A 15,000-nucleotide genomic window follows, 5' to 3' on the forward strand; every position below is an offset into this window, starting at 1 on the left:
AATTCGTTCAACTGGGAACGCTGAAAAATCGTGACCAAATTGTACAGTGTTTTTTTTTGTTTTGTTTTTTGTTGTTATTGTTTTGTTTTTTTTTGTGTGTTTTTTGTTTTGTTTTGTTTTTTGTTACGTTTTTTAGTTCGTTTATTTATTTATTTATTATTATTTTTTTGGAATTCTTCTAAATACATGGTAAGTGACCTGTCGTCTAAAAAACGGTAATATTTCGGAGTGGTTTGAATGCTAAATTATTGAATTTGAAGTTTAAAAAATTGTAGACTTGAGGTAAGTCCTTCTGTTCTATTGTGCGGCTATGTGGTCTAGTAGTATGACACATTCCCTTTCGGACTGGAAGGTCCTGGGTTCGAGCTTCGCTCGGCGCATAGTTGAGCCCTTGGAAAAGGCTCTTTACTCACTTTCTCTCATCAGGTGTAAAATGAGTACCTGGCCGTTAAAATCCTTTTTCGGGATCTGGTTCACCTCGAAATAATACCGTTTCGAGGCGATGGGTCACATTTACTGTATCTCTCATAGCGACGTGCACTTATTTTCAGGTCTGATAACCCAATTCCTTATGGACCCATTGATGTAATGGAAATCTCAAAATAAAAAAAATGTGACAAAATATTGTTCATTACAACAATGTTTTAAAAAATAGGCCCATAAGTGAAGTCGGATGTCAGACCTGAATATATGTACACATCGTCTCATAGGGAAGCTTATAACGTTCAGCACGAATGATGTAAAAACTATGAATGTTAAAAAAGGGAAGGGGAAGGTGTGGGGGCAAGGGTGGGGGGAGGGGGGATGAATAAAGAAAATAAAGTAAAAAACAAAACAATACTAATCCTAGATACATAAATTGTGTCGATAAAATAAAATGGGGGTTAGTTATTTCCTATGCAAAAAAAATGTTTTTAATAGTTGGTAATAATTGGGTCTGTGGGAATGGCATTAAAAAGTAAAAAAAAATAATAAATAAATAAAAAAGCTGTAGATTTATTCGTATTATCTGAAGCTATACTTACACACTTCTCCTGGAATGTAGATAAATATAACATAAATATAATATAAATATGTACATTTTGTTATATTTAGTCAGTTAACGGTTTGGTTTGTCTGTGCCTTTTTCTTTTTTTTTTTTTTTTGGGGGGGGGGGGGGGTCACAGCGTGGCCTTCGTAAAGTTATGGCCTGACACTGACCAAAAAATGACGTGAATTTGCCAGTCTTTGGCCACAAAAGAAAACAAATCCTGAGTTGTATTCAATAGTTCAACCAATGGGACCACTTGTTTCCATGAGCACTTCTAACGACAACTCATTAGGCGGTGCAAAAAAAAAGAAATAATGACGTCAAAATAGGTTTCAGTGTCAGGCTTTAACTTAACGATGGCTACGGTCACAGTGGCAACCAGTTAGATTATAATTTAATTACCATAAATGACAAAGGCCATGGTGGAAATAAAGAGACGATAAATGAAGAAGTGATAGAGGAAATAAATATAGTATTACAATAGATAAATGTTGGAAATGAAATAAATGACGATTGGCAAGTGGGTCACGAAATTGTACTTACGACGCTGTGTGCGTGACGCGTGAAATGCACGTGATGTGGCAAGGACAAGTGACAAACGCTATTTGTTTTGTGTTGTTCCCTTATTCATGAGTCAGATTTACTCCCTTTATCTTTATCTCCATTTTATTGACTCGCTTAGGCACCTCTATTTATTAGACACATCTTATCATTCATATAAATATATATTACTTTATATAAGAATAAAAAATTACCTTTGGCAAATGAAATGTCACATAAAATATGTAGGTGACGTACGTACAAAATTAAATGATGACAAATTATTGGTAACAAGAAATATTGTAGGTGGAAGGGTGGGTGGAGAGAGGGTCACGAATTTATACTAATGACGTTGTTGTCGTGAACGTGCGTGACGCATGAAATATTATACGTCATGTGACATGGACACGTGACATATTCTATAATTGATATAAATAGATTATTATTTTATTATTATTATTATTATTATTATTATTATTATTATTATTATTATTATTATCATTATTATTATTATTATTATTATTATTATTATTATTATTATTATTATTATTATTATTATTATTATTATTATTATTATTATTATTATTATTATTATTATTATATATAATAGGAAGAAAAGATATCTCTGGAATAATTACAATGTTTATTCGTGATGTGATGTTCGTGAGAGGCAGCATTCCAAAAGGCCATTTAGTGACTATGATAAAAACAGACTCGATTATCAGCCGTGACAAAACTACATTACTCTGAAAAAAAAACCCAAAACAAATACCAACAACACGCATTAATAATTTTGGCCAGAAAACGTGTCATTCAAATTCAAATGTCGATCGATTTAAAATGACTCTCATCTTGCCAAAAAAAAAAAAAAAAAAACAACTCTCAAACCTGGGACTTCAACTTCAATGATGAAGCCTTCAAAAGACTGTCCTCGGGTTTGAGAGTTTTTGACAATGGATACAACAATATAGTTATAGTTTTTGGATATGGCTGGCAAACGACATTTTGACACCCAATTTTCGACATAATTTGAAGGACCAGTTGTTGGTTTTTTGGGGGGCAAAATTTAAAATTTGTGTTTGTTTTTTCGCAGTGGCTATTTTTACAGTCCTGTAAAGACGGTATTCAGATCTATTTTTACAGTTCCAAATGATTCTGTAAATATGTTGCAAATCCATTCAAGGGATATCTCTTTTTTCCTAACTAATCAAGCACCTTGGCCCAGGCCTCCGCACTGGAGTCTGAAGTACTTGCTTTGCCTCAGAAAATGTCAGCTTCCTGATCTAAGACCTGCATTGATAGTAGATAGGTCCTCCTTTTCTGAGGATGGAATTTTGGAGAGGTCTGGGACCTCACTTGGATCAGCTTCCACCACACGCCATGGCAGAATCATAATATGGAATTGTAAAAATAGATCTGGGTACCATCTTTACGGGACTAAAAATAGCCACTGCGTTGTATTTCTGTTGGTGTTGTTTTGTTGTTGTTTTTTTTTTTTTTTTGTTTGTTTTTTTTTTTTCAGAGTAAGGTAGATAATAGAATAAATTGGGGTATTCAATCTTACACTTGGCACTCAGAGAACTTGAACATCGAGAGGATGGTGGCCGTGTGCCGTCATTAGGCCCTTTGGCAGCTTAGATTGTAGTAGGTGACATTCATAAAAAAATTGGAGATTGTTGTTGTGTGGTTTGGCCTATGTCATCATAATTTGTCATTTTATACCAACCAATATTGTCATAAAGTATTCATGTACATGTTGATTGTGTTGTGTGGTTTGTGTTATCTTGTCATTTTATACCAAGCAGTATTGTCAAAAAGTATTACGTACATATTGATTATGTTGTATGGTTTGTGTTTTCTGTCATTTTATACCTACCATTATTGTCAAACATATTATTACTTACAATATAAATTGTGATGTGAAATTTGTATTCTTTGTCAATCCATACCAAAATATCTCGTGACGAGGTATTATATATTGACTGGTAAGAATGTTTTATTTTCATTGTCTAGATTTGTTAAGCATAATTTAACATGTCAATTCTCAGTAAGTACTGGCAATATATATTTTTAGAAGAATGTGGCAATTATATAAGCCATTATAAAAATAGACTCCTGAAAAGAATATCACAGTTACTGTGAACTAAAACAATCTTAAAACGGAACATTGAGTTCCAAAAGAAAACAAAAAAACCCAAGACAATTAATGAACTTTGTGCTAAAAAATCTGCCTGGAGAGAAAGTCTTGGATTATATGGAATAATGAAACATAGCAATGACACACACAGTGGGATTGTACACACCTATACATGGGATCAACACATTATATATTATGTATTATAAATCATCACTCCCAAAATTAACACATCCATTTATCATAAATGACACATCCAGGAGAACACATTATTTCAACCATCCAGTGAATGAATACACAGTCACTCATACCAGTGGTCTCCCGACTCGACGAGTGGGTGTCTTCATCTTCGTCATTCAGTTTGCGAGAAAAGACTGTTACAACATTATTATAATATTGTTATGGATTTAAAAAAAAAAAGTTTGAATGCATTTTCCATACAAAAACAGCCAGAAATTTCATATTTCATTTATTATGAATAAATAATACTTTAACTCACTCAATCCTAGAGATTTTTGCGACTTTTGAAAATTGGAAAAATGTATTTAAAATGAGCATGTACATAGATAGTTTTATTCAACTATCATTAACGTGTAAAAACTAAAAACTTTGATACTACGCCTATAATTTGTCTCAGAAAAATGTAATAAATAGGCAAGGGGTAAAAGTAACCCGGGTAAACTACGGATATAGTCGGTGTTAGGGTTGAGTGAGTTAAACACTGTTACCTTACCTTATCTATCAAGTTCATGCCAAATGACAAATAAAGGTAAGTTAAGGATAAACTATTAAGGTGCACATATTTCCAGGTCTGATAACCAAGCACAAGATGATGGGCCTGATTTATCACTGCTGTATTGGAGAATATTTAATTTTGCATTAATTTGAGAGTATTTCCATTACACCAATGAGCCAGTTACAATTTGGGTTATCAGACCTGCGAATATGTACACGTCGTAACCCATGGAACTGAAATTAATCCCATTTTTTTGTTGAGTTAAATGAACAACTATTGTTTGTTACCTTTTGATGGAGAATATTAGTTTTACCTTTTTGAGGTAAATTGTAAGTTTATCTGAAAATAATTTCTAGGTCTTCCAATTTCAGCTACCCAATCACTGCGGCTGGACAATTGTAAGGCTATGGAAATGTAATTCAGTCATTATGAGGGTAATAAATTGTTTATTTTAAAGGTTAACTATAACGACAACAATCTGTATCTCCTAAAAATTACGAATTAAAATTTTTAAAATTTAAGTTGGTAGACAGGTCTGGATGAAATGGTTTGTGCCACCATGTTTGATTTCGTTTAATTGCTTGTAATGCTGTAAGTAGGTATCAAAACACCACTTGACCATAACCATCACAGTGTAATGAACACTAAGTCTTAGTTAAATTGAAAGTGGATATATTATAGTTATAGTTTTTTGGATATATATATGGCTGGCAAACGACATTTTGACACCCAGTTGTACAAAATTCTCACCTTGTTTGAAAGTCTGTTTCAGCAGCAACGGTTCAAGACTCGGGTCAAGCTCCTCCCCTACGTTCTCCAGAAGAAGTGGGTTGCCGAAGGTCACGCAATTCTCCAGGGTACGCATGTAGTCCGAGTCGGACAGCTTGATGACGGATAGGGAGTTGTCCTTCTCGGAGTTTTTCACCCATCTGTTGGCTTGACCTTGAGGGTCGATCATGAGAGGCCTGGGGTCAAAGGGTGAAGGTCAAGGTTATTGATTGACTCTTTTGGGGAATTTTTATGTGATGATGATGGTGGTGGTAATGGTGGTGGTGGTGGTGGTGATGATGATGATGATGATGATGATGATGATGATGATGATGATGATGATGATGATGGTTATGATGATGGTGGTGGTGGTGGTGATGGTGATGATGGTGATGATGATGATGATGATGATGATGATGATGATGATGATGATGCTGATGCTGGTGGTGGTGAAGGTGGTGGTGGTAATGGTGTTGATGATTATTGTGCGTGGTGATGATAGTGTTGGCGGCGTTAGTGCTTGTAACAATAATGATGATGATGATGATGATGATGAAGAAAACGACCAGGATGACATACCATCTTCTAGAGTTGGCTACGATGACACCATTGTCAATCGAGAAGCTGTCCTTGGGCAGACCAGCGATATTCCAGGCCTGAATCTTGATCGGTTCCCCAAGGATTTTACTCAGGGAGAATTCAGTGGAACATGGAATATCTTTACTCTGAGGATTAAATGACAAGTGGATATTTATCAGACTGTATAGTACTTATGGGAAACGTTCTTCATATCATCATTAGGTGTTTTTGTGCTCTAGTGATGTGGGACAGCTTCTGATCTAGAGATCCCTGGTTCTGGATCATTAGGTGCTTTTGGGATCTAGTGATGTGGGACAGCTTCTGATCTGTAGATCCCTGGTTATGGATCATTAGGTGCTTTTGTGGTCTAGTGATGTGGCACTCAGCTTCTGATCTGTATATAGGAAGGTCCTGGATTCGAGCCTTGCTCGGTGCATAGTTGAGTCCTTGGAAAAGGCTCTTTACTCACATTCTCTAACCGTACTCAGGTGTAAAATGAGTACCTGGCCATTAACAGCATTGTCTTTGTCCGGAAAAAAAAATTTGTAATATCGCCTAACAGGCGTCATACTTTGTTCTATATGATACTAGTTGCTGCTGGACAGGGACCCCTTGTAAAGCGCTTTGAGCAAATTTAGTGGATATTGCACTATATAAAAGCTCAATTTGAATTTGAAAAAGATTATAGTTTTTGCTATTTGATTAATATTGAACATACTGTATTTTTGAACAACAATCTAGAAACAGGACCATTACATTAACCCAGCACCCAACTGGCATGGCAATTTTTTGCATAGTTTGTGGCCACGTTGCATTTGTTGCAAGCGCCGTAAAATCCTTAAAAACAAACAAATACCATTCTCTTTCATGAACTACTTAAGGGTCTTTAGTAAAATTAATCGCAAATTTTTGCAAATTTTTTGCAAATTTTGTTGTTTTTAGCTTGCTAAATTTGGGATTTTTTTTTTTTTTTTGGCAAAAAACCACCATGTCAGACCCACCTTGCACAGTTTGATCCAGGCGCTAGTTTCAGCATCCCTGAAGGATGAAGTGAAAGGTCCCAGGTAAGCGATGACACCGGCTGAGATGAGGACATCGCCCATCAAGTTGTCGTAAATATTCTGGAGGTCATTGGCTGCATTCGTCCATCTTTCTTTCTCTCCTCCCAGACCTCCGATTAGTTTCTCAGCTCTCACAAGTTTCTTTCCACAGAGATCCACCTTTGGATAACGAAATGGGAGAAGGATTAGGAGGATAGTGATGGTGATGGTTGATTATGACGAAAATAGAATAAGGTAAATACATAATATGATGACTTTCTTAAAATTTTATAATGAGTTAGATGCTGTGAAATTACATCCTATAATATATTTGTTAAACGTGGCTTCATTTATTGCTTTCTTGAGGAAAAGTATATAGTTTTTTAGCCTAAGAAAAAAAAAATTGAACTAATAATAAATTTTGACTTTAATAATTCAGCCTGCTTCACGTTGACGACACAATACTATAAATTGAGAAATTAATATTGACCATTCAGTTTTTTTGTGGGTTTTTTTTTTTTCATTTTGTATTCCAACTTTTACGTCATAGCGCTAGACCAAAGGCTGGAACTCAGCTGATTAAATGGAGATTAAGATAAAGGGAGTAAATCTGACTCATGAATGAACAACACAAAATAAACGACGTTTCGGCCTTTGGCCTTTCTCAAGTAAACACAAAATACATATGTGTTTACTTGAGAAATGCCAAAGGTCGAAACATCGTTTTATTTTGTGTTGTTCATTCATGAGTCAGATTTACTCCCTTTATCTTAATCTCCATTTTATTGACTCATTTAGGCACCTCTAGTTATTAGCTCAGCTGGTTACCCGTGTTGGATAAGTAAGTTTTTGTATTTTTCATTTTTTTAAAAATTACCCCACCTGGAATTCCAAATTCTTCTTCTTCTCCGTCATTTGTTCAAAGTTATCCTTCAAGTCTTGCAGCTTCTTCTGCACAGCAGCCAATTCGTTTCTCTTCTCCGTCAGGTTCTCCATCATCTTTGCCAGCTCAGTCTCTGCCTCCTTCAGTTTTTCCTTCTTCGGAGCCACGACCTTGGCCACTCTGTCGTACACTTCTAGGGCAAGGATCCACTTGCACAGACCTGTCAAATTCAATGAAAGCATTATCATTATTTAACCCTCTCCTTACCACCTGCAGCAAAATCATCACATTTGTTACGACACAATAAATACATTTTTCTTATTCATATTTGTTTGGTAGAACACAAAATTTGAAGAATGATCTTTGTTTAATTAATAAGAACATAACGTTGTTTTGTAGAGAGCTTGTTTGAGTTTTTTAAAATCTAATTTTTCTGCTGGCTAAGCCTGCCATTTTGGGAACATACTGAAAATGATCGGTGAGGAGAGAGTTAAATAAGATGGCAAACTTCTTGTGTATATTGGTAAAATGAAAACTAAAAAAAAAAAAACTAAAAAAACTAAAAACCTCATTAGTGATCAGTTGCATCAAAAGTAAAAGTTGGGTTTTCATGAACTTTATGAAGCTATATATACATTATTATAATTATCATTATAATTATTATTTGATATAGCACCAGTATCCACAAATAGTGCTCAGAGGTGCTTTCCAATAGTTTTTTTGGTATCACACAAGTTTATTCATTCGACCATGCATAGTTGAGTCTTTGGAAAAGGATCTTTACGCACCATACTCAGGTGTAAAATGAATACTTGGCCGTTAACAGCATCGTCTCTGTCCGAAAAAAATTGCAATATCACCTAACAGGCGTCATGTCCCGTCCTAAATGATAAGTGTTGCTGTTGGCCAGGGACCCCTTGTAAAGCACTTTGAGAACTTTTAGCGGATATTGCACTGTATAAATGCTCTTTTTTTTTCTTTTTTTTAAAAAAGCTCAATTCCCTTTGTTAGGCATACTCTCTCTATCAACTGAACAATCAGGAACCCCAAAATATAACTCTAAGGACGAGACAAATACCTTCAGCAGCAGACGAGGCATTGGCGACGATTTCTGGTTTGAAAGTCGGGTTGGTGATGTATTCCTCACGGATCTTCTTCATGATGTGCACAGGGATGTTGTCCTTGTCGTATTCCAGAAGCATCTGGAGGAAATTCATCTCTCCCAGAAGTTTCTTGCTAGGACCCCAGAAGTCTTGGATCTGAGATGAGATTGTTAGGCGACACAAATATCAGCCAACATCCAGAAACTTTAACTAAGATCTAATCAAATCATTATTTAACGCGGAAGGGGGGGGGGGGGGGATGTAGCTTTATGAATGCTCAGAGCGTCTCTAGTTTTAATTTTTCTTTTCATTTATTCATTCCTTTTTGTTTATTGTTTTATCATTATCATGATTGAATTTTCATTTATTCAGTATAGATTTTTCATTTATGAATTTATTTCTCCATTTTTGTTATTTTCACTAATTTATTTATTTATTTATTTACCTATATATTAATTAATTAATTAATTAATTAATTAATTTATTTATTTATTTATTTATTTATTTATTTATTTATTTATTTATTTATTCATTATTATCTATTTATTTATTAACTTTTTTTTTAAAGCATGTATTTATTCATTCATTTATTTATCTATTTATTTATTAACTATTTATCTTTTTATTTCATGTATTTATTCATTAATATATTTATCTATCACTATTTATTTATATATTCCTCTATTTGCTTGCTTTATCTATTTGCGTGCTAGCTTGATATCCATTCATCTATTTGATTTATTAATTTACTTTAAAAAAATTTACCTTTTGTCCAGGTTTGTCTGGGTTGTCTATCTTGACGGGTTTGATATCCTTCATGACACAAACAGCAGCCATGACAAGTCTGACACCAGCTGGTGGAGATTTCATGGACTTGACGATGGTTACGTCAGCAGGCTGGAATTAATGAGGCCAAAGGTTACATTAGGCTGGAATTAATGAGGCCAAAGGTTACATTAGGCTGGAATTAATGAGGCCAAAGGTTACATTCGTGTTGTAAAATAGATAGCAAGGGCTAGAATATAATACACGTCTTTTGTGTGTTATGTTAGGTGTGCTTTGATGATTTAAATAAATTAGGAATAAGCACAGATATCAATAATTAAAGGAAATCATAGTTAAATTGCGCCGGTCAGTTGCCTGGTCATTAGAGTGTAAAGCAACATTTGTAAAGCAATTGTAAATTATTGCAACCAAGTTGATTTAATCAGATCTTTGTAAATCACTTGTCAACAGTCAACAGTCAACACGTCATCATCGCCATGTGGAAATTGAAAGGTCTGTCATGAAAGAGTCTAACAGATAACGGATGGGACCAGTTGATTCCAATGGCAATCCGATCTAGGATCAAATGGACTTTGAAAAGATAAAAATTGCAAGCCTTCATACAGAGCAATGCCAACTCAATGATTTGAAAGTGCTTTACAAATGTTTTCATGTCGTCACAATCAATATTGAAGATACACAGTAGAACATGAAACCTGAGAGACTCTATCGAATTTTTTTTTTCAGCTGAGACTCACTGTTTGTGATCAGTTACTTGTTTTACACCTAAGAATAAAAGGAATTAATTATATGTCGCCCACAGTGAAACTCAAACCCTGGGTGGATGCTGCAGAAAAGAAGTAAATTCTCATGATACCATGCCAAAAAGCTGCATATATAATCTAGCCCAATAGACAAATAGGAAACGGAGTCGTCCAAAACAGACTTGGAGGAGAAACTTTCACCAAGATTTATGCCTCTCCACTCTTACCTGGATTGAGGTAAAGGTCTGTGCCAAGGACAGAAGAAGATGGAAGAGTGCTGTTGACGCCCTATGCTCTGCCAGGAGCCAAGAGGCATAAGTCAAGTAAGTCAGTTGACAAGACCATACAGGTCTAGATCATAATAAGACAAAACAAAGTGAATCGAAAGCCAATTTCTAATTTCAATTAATTTGGTCCACCAATGGAAGGAGTTCTGGCGTGAACACGAAATCAAACAAACCTTGAGAGTGTTGAGGGCAGCAATGGCCAACTCTAGGGCAGGAATGGCCTCAGCGAGCTGTGCCTCACAGTCATCCTTGAGAGCCTGGGCTTGTGATGCGCTCTCATTGGCAACGGCCTCTTCCTGGGCCACCTTCTCGCTCTTCTTCTCCACATCTGCCGATTCCACCTGGATCACCTTCAGCATCTTCTCGTTTTCTGCTGCAGAGACAACCAGCTGGGGTTGGAGCTCTTCCAATTCTTTTTGCATAGAGGCGACCTGGAATTCAAAAACAGATCTTTGATAAGAATTGGTCATAATTCTATTATGCATCTTTATATCACATAGCCTAATTTCACAATTTGAAATGCTCAGTTTTGGGGTATATCTGATGTTCAAAATTGGACTTAAAGCTTAACTTAGTAAAAGTTAAAATACATAAATTCTTTGACGAAAAGGAGTTGTTTCTTAACTCACTCAATCCTAGATATTTTTGCTACTTTTCGAAATTGGAAAAAATGTATTAAAAATGAGCATGTACATAGTTTTATTCAACTATCATTATCATGTAAAAACTAAAAACATTAGCTTTGATTCTACGCCTATAATTTGTCTCATAAAAATGTAATAAATAGGCACGGGGTAAAAGTAGCCCGAATAAACTACGGATATAGTTGGTGTCAGGGTTGAGTGAGTTAACCATCCAAAAGCTTTTATTTCAATTTTTGATCCTTATGTGTCAAAACTTTTTTTTTCTTCATCTAGGTCATCCCGACATATTACCAGATAGATACAGTGAGTCATCTTTGAGCTGTAGCTAAATTTACCTGACTGGCAGCAAAGGCGAGTTTTTCCAGACCCACAACGTATCGCCTCTTTGCCTTCATCGTCTCGTCTTGCTTCTTGTACAGAAGGTTCTTGAACGAGTTGATCAGCTCGAGGTATGACGTGGGTGTGACGTAATTATGACGTCCTAGCTCATTCAAGAATCTGCCAAAAGGCAAAAAAAAATGATTAAAAAATAAAAAAATAAAATGATTCTTTATAAGATAGTTTAGAGATAAAAATGAATAAAACGAAAATTACAATTTAACACATCACACACTTAACAACACAACACTCTCTCAACAAACCACACACTTAACAAATTCCATACCTAACACAATACACACTTAACACATCGCATCATAATGAACAGTTTACTGACTAAAAATACGATACTCTTAAGAAACAAAAATATTATTATTATATACCAGACCAAATAACTCACAGCCATTTACACATAAAACCCATCCTTACAAAAGGATTGCACGCTCACCCTTCATCCTCATCCTCTGCCCCCGCATCCCCCATTTACATACACAAACAAAAATTCATATACACATTAACACACATGCCTGTATAACAACCAAACACACACACACACACACACACACACACACACACAATCACACATGCATACTTACTTGACAGACAGATCTCTGACACTTTGATGGAAAGACTTGCAAATGTTGACACATTCTCCCTTCTCTCTGTCGTCAATGTCGGCCTCTTCCAAGAATTTGTTGGCCACCCTCACCAGGGCATCGTCAGGCCATGCCTACAATAACAAACACACAGAAATTGTGGGTTTTTTTTTTAATATATCAAATTACAGGGTTACCCAGCAGAAAAATAGATTTTTTTAACTCTAACAATCTATATACAAAACAACTTTATGTTCTTATCAATCAAACAATGATCATTGTGATGTACAAAATAAATCTGAATAATAAAAAAATGTATATTGTATCAAAACAAATGTAACGATTTTGCTGTAGGTGGTAAGGGGAGGGTTAAAGTTAACCAATCTTTCTGGTCAGGCAGTGTTGGCTTCATCAGGATTCCTCTGTCTATCGATGTGTATATAAATGTATATATATATATATATATATATATAAGATATGGCAAGCACCGATAGATGATGTGCGATTGGCTAAGAAACTCACAACATTGCCATCCGGAAATATAACGGACCAACACACAAAACTATGTGTAACCTTGAAAGTTTATAGTAGGTACCGCAAAGTCACACAATGAATCGGTTGAAAATCTATCGTAAGCCCGTCGAAGTGTAGTAAGTTGGGCTTTTTCAACAAATCGTTGTTATAAAGATATTAATAAAAGAAAAAGAAAATTTATATCTGTATAAACTTCAAAGTTCACTCTTTAATAATTTGTAAATGTTGTTTTGTTACGCTGTATTGTTTTTCGGCAATTACTAGAATGAACAGCTTAATTTTCTAACTTTTTCGTTACGATATCGGCGGGTGAACCACGCACCGGATTGCAGTGGTTGTAAACAAACGGGTCGCGCTTTAGCTGTGTGTGTCGTAGAGACTTACGGTTTTCACCACTGAAAAGAGCGGGAATTAAGCTTTACAAACATGTAACACAAGCTAAGGTTTATATCCGCGAAGCCGTCGAAATATCGTTGTGAAAGCGAAAGCTCTAATTTTTCACCCGACGCCGAATATAAGCCTTGGCTTGTGTTACACTATCAGAAAGACAAATTTTTCATCAACAAAAACATATTTATTAAAAGTTAAAAGCAAAATCACAGCGACAGCGATTTGAACGCAACGACACCCTATATTATACCGTTCTCCTGACTTCTGAACTATGGCTGCCATTCCAATCGTTGAACTCGATGCAGATCTACCGGCTGGTCGTGACCTGCGGTCCGACTCAACGGACTGTGAAAAAAAGACTCTCAAAAAGGATACTGACCCAATGTCTGTGCTAAGTAAGTGTTTTTGTTAATAAAATTAAATGCAGTTTAATTACCAAGATTAATTATATCAAATATTACGTTCCATTTTCCTTTTTTGCCAGTGGGAGTAAGCACAGCTATGGAACAGCCTAACTTTGTTGTCCTCGATTCGCTACTTTACGCTGTTCTCGATAGGTTATTAGGCCTTGGTTGACCTAACCAACTTTTTTTATTAGAATAAGGTATCGTTTTAAAACTGAAAAATGACAATCTTTCTTATTTTATCACCTTAGTAACTTTATTATCCTTTCAACCGGGTATGCCTAGTCAAGTCAACGAAATCGACAGGCGACTTCCGGTTTGTTGTCAACGAATTGTTTTGCTTCGATACAGATGGGATTCTTTCAATTTATTTATAAACATTTCATACCATAAGTCACCTTGAATATTTTTTCATAGGTATTTTGCTTCTTATTACAGGAGATACTGGATATGATGCTCTAGCGGTCACATACTACACAGGGACAAAAACATACCAGCTAACCAAGCCATGTCGGGATACTTCCAAAAACACGGGAACCTTTTCAGAGGAAGACCGATCACAACACTCCCTGTGATCCTAAACAAAAACCTCACAACACTTGGACAAAGCATTAGTCTCATAACGGCAGGGGACCTTGAAAATCTGAGAACCCTAGCAGAGGACCGGCAATATTGGAGACACCTCACACAGGAAATACTGGAAACAGCCAAGGCGACCCGATCTTTCGGTCGAGACGCGAAAGGCATCTAAGTCAAGTCAAGTCATTATATGAGCTTTATTTTTGTAATTGAGCTTGGTATTTGATATCAGAGCATCGTATTGTATATGCAAGCAAAGTTTCATTCCGTTCCATGAACTGAGAAGATTTTTACGCTGTGTTATTAGATGCTCGTGATTCATCTGTGGCGTGTTCGCGTTAATTTTACTTTTACCCTCAAAATGTAAAATTTTATCCCAATATGTGTTTTTATGTACTTGTAAGCATCAGATTTGAATTCAGTGCATGAAAATACATAGACATAGCAAGTTTCAAGGTATTCTGAGCATTGGTTTCAAAGTTATGGTCAATTATTCGATATTTGTCGTATTTTTGTGGACATTCTGCGAAATGGAGCTTTTCGCCAACTTCGCCACTGCATTTCAATACTTTTTTATTAAACAATCACAGTAAAAAAAAAATAAGATCAAATTTCAGTACACATTGAACAAGTCCGAGAAGTTTCACCAGTTTACGAGTGAATTTCATTGCACAGTAGCATTGCGAACTTCCAGTATTTGATAGGAGATGCTGATTTCTCGTAAAAAATGACTAAGTCCGAACTAATTTCTCTCGAATTGACATGGGTATAAAATTTTTACCTTTCACTGTATACCTTTGAAATTATGTATATGGATAGAAAAAGTTGTATAGAATAAGAATATGT

At 35.5% G+C, this 15,000-nt stretch overlaps 1 protein-coding gene across 1 annotated transcript in view; it reads right to left on the reverse strand.

Moving 5' to 3' along the window:
- LOC144959508 (dynein axonemal heavy chain 12-like) overlaps positions 1–15,000 on the reverse strand; it is a 132,161-nt gene that overhangs the window by 62,297 nt on the left and 54,864 nt on the right. Inside the window, exons 51-59 of the mRNA XM_078892123.1 lie at positions 12,248–12,381; positions 11,609–11,771; positions 10,803–11,060; positions 9,579–9,710; positions 8,789–8,969; positions 7,710–7,930; positions 6,789–7,007; positions 5,788–5,933; positions 5,191–5,405 (exon numbers count right to left, since the gene is read on the reverse strand). Of these exons, the coding sequence (XP_078748249.1) occupies positions 5,191–5,405; positions 5,788–5,933; positions 6,789–7,007; positions 7,710–7,930; positions 8,789–8,969; positions 9,579–9,710; positions 10,803–11,060; positions 11,609–11,771; positions 12,248–12,381 (1,669 nt within the window). The remainder of the gene's footprint in view (positions 1–5,190; positions 5,406–5,787; positions 5,934–6,788; positions 7,008–7,709; positions 7,931–8,788; positions 8,970–9,578; positions 9,711–10,802; positions 11,061–11,608; positions 11,772–12,247; positions 12,382–15,000) is intronic.

The sequence above is a fragment of the Berghia stephanieae genome, chromosome 14, assembly GCF_034508935.2.
Source record: "Berghia stephanieae isolate SIO BIC M18660-M18661 chromosome 14, UCSD_Bste_1.3, whole genome shotgun sequence".
Classification (NCBI taxonomy): domain Eukaryota; kingdom Metazoa; phylum Mollusca; class Gastropoda; order Nudibranchia; family Aeolidiidae; genus Berghia; species Berghia stephanieae.